We start from the raw sequence: 9047 nt of genomic DNA on the forward strand, positions 1-9047 counted from the left end.
TGGTTGTTAAGGTGAAAGGTCAAGGACACCTGGCAATTATATGGTGATAAAGGTGAAAGGTCAAGGATACACAGAGGGATAGTTAACATAGAGGTTAAGTTGAAAGGTCAAGGATACACTGAGAGAAAGTAAACATGGTGGTTAAGGTGAAAGTTCAAGGATATACTGAGGGATAGTAAACATGGTGGTTAACGTGAAAGGTCAAGGATACACTGAGAGATAGTAAACATGGTGGTTAAGGTGAAAGTTCAAGGATATACTGAGGGATAGTAAACATGGTGGTTAACGTGAAAGGTCAAGGATACACTGAGAGATGGTAAACATGGTGGTTAAGGTGAAAGATCAAGGATACACTGAGGGATAGTAAAAATGGTTGTTAAGGTGAAAGGTCAAGGACACCTGGCAATTATATGGTGATAAAGGTGAAAGGTCAAGGATACACTGGGGGAAAGTAAACATGGTGGTTAAGGTGAAAGGTCAAGGATACACTGAGGGATAGTAAACATGGTTGTTAAGGTGAAAGGTCAAGGACACCTGGCAATTATGTATTAAGGTGAAATCAGATAGGTCAAGGACACACAGAGAAGATATTTTTTATTTTGCCAAATTTATCATTTGTCTTACAATGTCTACACAGGTCTCATGCCTTGATTGTGTGATATACTCTGTTATAAAGTACTTTAAACTATCTACAGATAACCAGTGCTTTGTTGGAAAATGGAGCAAAGGTCAATGCTGAGGATGCAGTAAAGTTCTCACCACTGCATGTAGCCTGCAACTTTGGTCATGAGCGGGTGAGCTGTAAAATATATAAAATGTTACATGGTGTATATATATCACAGGTATTATGTAGTATTTGTTTATTAAAGGTGTTTGTACAAAATATTGTAAAAGACACCTATACAAAATATAGTATTTAAAAAAATATTAGTGTAAAGTGTATATATAAAAATGTGGTCTATGTAAAAGTAAAATATGTCAACTTGTATACAAAATATAACATTGTAAAATATACAGAGGATAATGTTGTGAATTGTACCTTATCTCTCTCCTGTATGACAGGTGGTGGAGCTGCTGATCTCACACGGGGCTGATGTAAACATTTCAGGGGGAGTGGGTGACAGGCCTCTACACTTGGCCTGTGCCAAGGGTCACCTCCACATCACTAAGCTGCTAGTCCAGGGCACTTCCCAACAAAAGGCCGATGGTGAGGCTCTCTACCCTCTAATAGTGACTTGTATACTCCACCTGTTTATATTAGGCAACAAAGTCATTGTTAGTTAGGGCCCAACATTAATGCGGGTGCCCTATAATAATCACGATGGCCAAAATGTCTGAAATTTAACATGGTGACACACTGTTATGTGCATGTGTGCAATAGGGGTTTAAAAAATTCCAAAGGTCAAGGTCACTGTTGCTAAAAATAGAATTTGGAATATACTGTAAAAAAAATACATCATATAATATAAAGCCCTAACAGAAGGCAAAACTTTCTGAAATTTCTCATGATGATACACTGTAACTTCAGTTGAATCTTGTTATCTCGAACTCTTATAAATCGAAGACCCCGTTTATCTCGAAATATTTCTCCGGTCCTGGCCAAATTTCTGCTTTATCTTTGTAAATAAAACTGATAATTTGAACCCTGAAAACTCGAAGAACTTGGATACCTCGAAGTAAGATATTGGTTTCAACAGCGTAAATCCAACATTAAAACGTTGTCTACTTAACAGTGTTATAATTTCATTTCGTCACTTATTTATTCTTTGATACAAATAAAACGCAAAACTACAGTATCTCGCCATTTAGTGTTTATGAACATCTTTCGTGAGTAGACTAGCATGAAATCGGTAAAAATAATTTACAATAAAGTAAGACTATAAAGTGTGCGTCGAAACCACGTTGTTCATAATAAAAAACGAACTTCATCAATGTTGATCAACAGTATTCTGTACTTACTACGAGTTCGTTAATGATTTGTACACCCAAACTGATGACAGTCCAAACCGAAAAATTGGTCACAAAGCATGGTCATGCATAAAAGAGTTCCACAGTTAAAAATCACAACCCAGGACAGCTTCAGGAGTTCATGTTTTTACAGGAGCCAGAATGGCTTTGAAAGTCAATCGAGAAATTTTAAGAACAATATGAAAATTGCTGTTGATTACATCGAGTTGAGGGGGTGTCAGGTGTCACATATGGCTGTAATGAATCAATGTGTTACATGTACGATATAATCTGTTTGTGTGTGTTTTCATTTAAAGAATCAACTATGCGTACGCTCCATTACAGTGATTTGTTTTAGACTTGCACACTTTCATTTCCGCATTGTATAGTACGAGGTCGGAGACAGCGGGATAGTTTGATTTTAAATGTAACACTTCAGAGGTAAAACTTAACGGACTTGCAAAACAAAAGTTAACCTAGAAAGACTTTGCCAAGACTAGCCAAAAACAACATTTAATCACTAGGCTCGTTCATATTTCATAACAAATTCACAATATGGTCCAACCATATGCATTTTGATTGCGTTAAACAAAAGTATGTTTTTCGGAAATAACTTACTCTATTCTTCGTAACCGTGTTTATTGTAAAAAAACATAAATGTGTTTGTTCTATTGATTACGTATATCATCCATCAATTGATGTGTTGATTGATATGTCCAAACAGCAAATTTCATACCAAATATATGAACCCGCATAACTTGAATACTTGACCCTGTCGACTTTGAGATAACGAGGTTCGACTGTATATGCAGATGTACAATAGTGGTTTAAAAAATTCCTAAGGTCAAGGTCGCTGTTATTAAATATAGAACTGGGAATATACTGTCAAAATTACATCATATAAGGCCCTAACAGAAGGCCAAACTTTATGAAATTTCTCATGGTGATACACTGTATTTATATACAGATGTGTAATAGTGGGTTAAAACATTCCTAAGGTCAAGGTCGCTGTTACTAAAATCGGTAACGGGAACATAATGTCAAAAATACATCATATAAGGTCCTTACAATACTCCTGTTTTATTACTGCAGTTTTCCTCAGGATAGCATACATGAATAAGGACATATTATCAATATTCCTAAATCCAAACTGATCACTGTTGCTTTTGCTTAGTGCTTATACGGGAGATACACGGTCAGGCATACAGCGGGGCCCTTGCTGACCTGTCAGTATTCTAGTTCTCTCTGTATACATTGCCATTCATATATTACCTGTATAGATTTCCTTATTAATGCTAAAATGTAATTCATTAATTTTTGTAGGTAACCCTGTAAAGATTATTTAACCAATGTATAGACAATCATGTATAGATAACCTTGTTGAAGATTACCTGTCTTGATAACCATGTATAAATTATCCAGGTATATATATTTCCATGTATAAATTACCCAGGTATATATATTATCATGTATAAATTACTCAAGTATATATATTATGTATAAATTACCCAGATATATGTATTACCATGTATAAATTACCCAGGTAGATATATTACTATGTATAAAATACCAAGGTATATGTATTATCATGTATAAATTATCCAGGTATATATATTACTATGTATAAATTGCTCTGTTTATAACTTACCTATAAAGATTACCCTATATAGATGACCCTGTTGATAGATTACCCTATATAAAATGACCCTGTTGATAGATTACCCTATATTGATGACCCTGTTGATAGATTACCCTATATAGATGACTCTGTTGATAGATTACCCTATATGGATGACCCTGTTATTAGATTACCCTATATTGATGACCCTGTTAATAGATTATCCTATATATATGACCCTGTTGATAGATTACCCTATATAAAATGACCCTGTTGATAGATTACCCTATATAGATGACCCTGTTGATAGATTACCCTATAAAAGATGACCCTGTTTAATGGATCACTAAGTATAGATTACTTATGAGTACTTCTGTTACAGTAAATGTTACAGACGACGAGCAGCACCGACCGATCCACTTCTGCTGTAAGTCAGGGCACCTGCCTGTCCTGTACTACTTACTGGAAAACAAGGCAGAGCCACATGCCCAGAACATCTATGGAGACACCCCTCTTCATTTGTATGTACATAGATTTGACTTAATTCTGTACCAAACAACAGATAATCATGATCCCTTATATCTAAAGCTGTAATCTATAACTTATAACATGCCTCTGAAAATATGACAAGATTTTTGTGGAAATACTACTATATCTAGTTCATATCGCAACCTTAACTCACTTGGAATTTTTCTGATATAAATATTTATGTTACTTATATTTATAGTATTGACCGTTGACTTGACTATTGACTGTGTGTTGGCCATTACCTGGTGATTGTGATTGGATATTTTGGTTACAGGGCATGTTACAATGCCAAGGTGGAGGTGGTCAAGCAGTTAGTATTACTGACCAGTGCTGAGAGTCTGACTGTTGAAAACATATTCAGTGAGTTCCCAATACACAGGTAAGTACAGGTCACTATACATGAGGTTTAGATTAAGAGTAGAACAATTAAGTTATACTGAGATACTTTGTTAGGTCACCTGAGCGACCTATAATAATCACATTTCCTCTGTCATCCATAAACTTTTTACATTTTATACTTCTAGTGAATTGGTGAATAGGTTTCTTTGAAACTTGTTAAGAATCATATAATATCAAATTGTAAAACTGGGGTTCCTGTCCCGACCCAAGGGGCCATGTAAATTTAATTACCTTGGATCACCTTCTCTTTCTTGTGAAGGGGGCGGATAGACTAGTTTGTATAGAATTATAACACTTTCGGATATATTTTGTCCATTTTCAACAGGAAATAATTCAAACTTGGTTTGAATAATCAGGATGAGATGGCAATTAGATTGTATGAAAAAGTAAGATCCTGAGCCACCCCTGGGGCCAAAGGGGCGTGGCCAAAAATGGGAAAACTGGATTATTTCCATCCACTTTACATCTCTACAATGAAAAATAGATCTACAAGTTGGGAAACTGTTCAATCCCTTGGGTCTCTTGTTTATATTTAGAAGTATTTGTTAGCCATCTATTTTACAAACCAGCCACCTTAGCTAGTCTTTGCAGTGAGTCATTCTATATGTATTGAGGTGCCTGATTACAGTGCCTGTACCAGTGGTCGCAGCCTGGAACTGATCAAGTATCTGTTGGAGCAGCCCAGTGTCAACATCAACCAGCAGGGGCGAGATGGACATACAGGTAAATTATCAGGGGCGAGATGGACATACAGGTAAATTAGCAGGGGCAAGATGGACATCCAGGTAAATTATCAGGGGCAAGATGGACATACAGGTAAATTGACAGGGAGTGAGATGGACATACAGGTAAATTGACAGGGGGTGAGATGTACATACAGGTAATTTATCAGGGGCAAGATGGACATACAGGTAAATTGACAGGGAGTGAGATGGACATACAGGTAATTTATCAGGGGCAAGATGGACATACAGGTAAATTGACAGGGAGTGAGATGGACATACAGGTAAATTGTCAGGGGGTGAGATGTACATACAGGTAAATTATCAGGGGCAAGATGGACATACAGGTAAATTGACAGGGAGTGAGATGGACATACAGGTAAATTGACAGGGACGAGATGGACATACGGGTAAATTGACAGGGACGAGATGGACATACGGGTAAATTATCCAGGGCGAGATGGACATACAGGTAAATTATCAGTGGCGAGATGGACATACAGGTAACTTGACAGAGAGTGAGATGAACAAACAAGTTATTGACAGGGGCAATAAAGACATACAGGTAAATTAACAGGGACGAGATGGACATACAGGTAACTTATCCGGGGCGAGATGGACATACAGGTAAATTTTTGGGGCGAGATGGACATACAGGTAAATTGACAGGGGCGAGATGGACATACAGGTAAATTAGCAGGGACGAGATGGACATACAGGTAAATTATCAGGGGCAAAATGAACAAAAAGGTAAATTAACAGAGGCAAGATGGACATACAGGTAAATTATCAGTGCGAGATGGACACACAGGTAAATTGACAGAGGCAAGATGGACATACAGGTAAATTATCAGTGACGAGATGGACATACAGGTAAATATACAGGGAGTGAGATGGACATACAGGTAAATTACCAGGGGTGAGATGGACATACAAGTGATTGACAGGGGCAATATAGACATACAGGTAAATTGACAAGGGTAGATTGATATACAGGTAATTTGAAAGGGGGTGAGATGGACATACAGGTAAAGTGGCAGTGGCGAGATGGAAATACAGGATATTTGACAGGGGCAATATAGACATACAGGTTAATTAAAAGGGGGTAAGATGAACATACAGGTAAATATACAGGGAGTGAGATGTACAGACAGGTAAATTGACAGAGGGTGAGATAGACATACAGGTAAATTGACAGGGGCAATATAGACATACAGGTAAATTGTCAGGGGGTGAGATGTACATACAGGTAAATTGACAGGCAAGATGGACATACAGGTAAATTATCAAGGGCAAGATGGACATAAATGGACAGGGGGTGAGATGGACATACAGGTAAATTATCAGGGATAAGATAGACATTCAGGTAAATTGACAGGGGTGAGATGGACATACAGGTAAATTGGCAGGGAGCGTGACAGACAATTAGTAAAATCACCAGGATTCTGACAAGCATATAGGTAAAATAATAGGGGAAAGTGAATCAGCACACAAATAATTAACAGATATGAACCAAAAAAAACAGCTCGGTTATAACACAGGTGATTCAGTAGTGGTGAGACACACAGGTCAACATGTTGGAACACAGGTAATTAAACAGGGATAACACACAGGTGAAACAGTTGGGTTTAGATTTATATCCTGGTACATCCTTGTGTTGTACTTATATATTACTTAGTATCGATCTTTGTGTTGTATTTAATCTATTACTGACATGTCCGTGTATTATAGCATTGCACAGTGCCTGTAACCATGGTCACATCCGTGTTGTCCAGTTCCTACTGGAGTGTCGTGCTGACATGAACCTTGTGTCCACCATGACTGACCAGAACTCGGGAAGTGAGAAGGTGGAGGAACAGACAGCACTCATGTGGGCTTATGAACAAGGTCAGTCACAGGGGAAATAACTCCTGTCACAAATTTGTCCTGATAACTTACAACAAGTGAGGAAGTTTTCATCACATTGATTTTACACCTGATACGCTGTATTATTACGCATATATAGGTAGCTGTGGATGTGATGAATATATGCCATCATGTTTACTTATAATGATGGCATCTAAAATATGTCAATGAAATAAATAGTCCAATTATTGAAATCATTGGTGAAAATGCTTCTGCAATTTCCTCTTAGTTGTAATTACAAGTGGGTATATCAAGGGAATTAATACAATGTTATGGAAAGGAAGGTGTTTGCTTTAAAGGGGAGCAGAAGGACAGGATCCAGTAAAGGAAACAAATATGAATATCAACTCATTTAAATTGGTAGATTTCAACTTAATTTAATAATACTTAAGAACCAGGTGAGCAATTCAAGCACACTGGCTATTTTTCTGCTTTTGGTACTTTTATGATGTCCTTCGTTTTTGTACTTTTATGATGTCCTTCCATCTGTCCATCCATCCGTATGACATCTTGGTTGGTCTTTGAATTTAGCACTGTTTCCGGGGTGGGAATGTTTTTGGGAATGTTTTTTTGCGTCATGTCCGTCCTTCCGCTATCTTGTCCTGGCTCTATCTCCTACACTACTAGTCACTGGAACTTCATACTTGGTGTATGGGTTCACCTTGGTGAGGCGGTGTGTCATGTATCAAAAGTAGGTCCATCTGACCTACATTTTGACCTTTGACCTGTATCAAAGAAAAAGTTTGTCCGAGCTCTATCTCCTACACTACAAGTCACTGGAACTTCATACTTGGTGTATGGGTTCACCTTGGTGAGGCGGTGTGTCTTATATCAAATTAGGTCACTCTGACCTACATTTTGACCTTTGACCTGCATTTAAGAAAAGGTTTGTCTGGGCTCTATCTCCTACACTACAAGTCACTGGAACTTTATACTTGGAGTTTGGGTTCATCTTGGTGAGGCGGTGTGTCGTATATCAAAGTAGGTCACTCTGTTTTTGACCAGGTCATTGACACTATTCCGTGTTGAATGCGGTGGGTCTGTCAAACATTCATATATAGAATTAGTTCCTGCACGAATGTATCATCTGTGCATTTCGCATTCGGTGGGGGACTATAATTCGCCAAATTGTCTTGTTCTTTCTAGTTTAACAGTTAATGTGGATACATCATAAGGATTACTACACCAACATATCAAATGCAGGTCACTATAACCAACATTTTCTGATTCACTGACTACTGTTAGACTTTCTTCAGCTCTAATTCAGTAGGAGACTTTGTGTTCAGCTTCTTTTCATGGCATTTTCAAGGTTTATAGATGAAAACCTTGTCTGCACAGTTTGTCCTTAAGTATTTTTCATATTTACCTAACACCTGAGGAGAACAATTCATATAAAAAATAGATTTTCTTCAAAATTTGTTTGTATATTGTTTGTCATGTACCAATATTTTTGTGTTGTCATGGTAACTATGGAAATATGTAAATTATTTGTGAATTTACATAGATATATATGGAGTTTACATGTGTTAACATATTTTTGTGTTAACTATGGAGATATTTGTAACAATATTTGTGTAATGTTGAGCAGGACATGATGACATAGTGACACTTCTGAAGCACCATAAACGGCCCCAGGATGAGTCAGCCTGTGGGGACTACTCCCAGCCAGGTCAAGAGGGGTCATACGTATCCGTCCCCTCCCCTCTGGGTAAACTTAAAAGTATAACACGAGGTAAGTTACCAGACAGATCAGGAGCTGTTGTATGTATCTGTCCCCACCCCTCTGGCTAAACATAAGAGTATAACACGAGGTACGTTATCAGACAGATCAGGAGCTGTTGTATGTATCTGTCCCCACCCCTCTGGCTAAACATAAGAGTATAACACGAGGTACGTTATCAGACAGATCAGGAGCTGTTGTATGTATC

At 37.6% G+C, this 9047-nt stretch overlaps 1 protein-coding gene across 5 annotated transcripts in view; it reads left to right on the forward strand.

Annotated features, from left to right (window-relative positions):
• Positions 1–9047, forward strand: part of LOC110455590 (serine/threonine-protein kinase TNNI3K-like) — a 54883-nt gene that overhangs the window by 13274 nt on the left and 32562 nt on the right. For all 5 annotated transcript variants that reach the window (XR_002463465.1, XR_002463464.1, XR_002463466.1 and 2 more), the window contains exons 7-13: positions 696–794; positions 1063–1207; positions 3948–4086; positions 4368–4472; positions 5121–5215; positions 6946–7101; positions 8708–8851. Coding sequence is in view for 2 of the 5 variants with exons in the window: in XM_021505785.1 (XP_021361460.1) it covers positions 696–794; positions 1063–1207; positions 3948–4086; positions 4368–4472; positions 5121–5215; positions 6946–7101; positions 8708–8851 (883 nt within the window). In the remaining 3 variants the exon portion in view is untranslated. The remainder of the gene's footprint in view (positions 1–695; positions 795–1062; positions 1208–3947; positions 4087–4367; positions 4473–5120; positions 5216–6945; positions 7102–8707; positions 8852–9047) is intronic.

Source organism: Mizuhopecten yessoensis, unplaced genomic scaffold, assembly GCF_002113885.1.
Source record: "Mizuhopecten yessoensis strain PY_sf001 unplaced genomic scaffold, ASM211388v2 scaffold8313, whole genome shotgun sequence".
In the NCBI taxonomy this organism is placed as follows: Eukaryota; Metazoa; Mollusca; class Bivalvia; order Pectinida; family Pectinidae; genus Mizuhopecten; species Mizuhopecten yessoensis.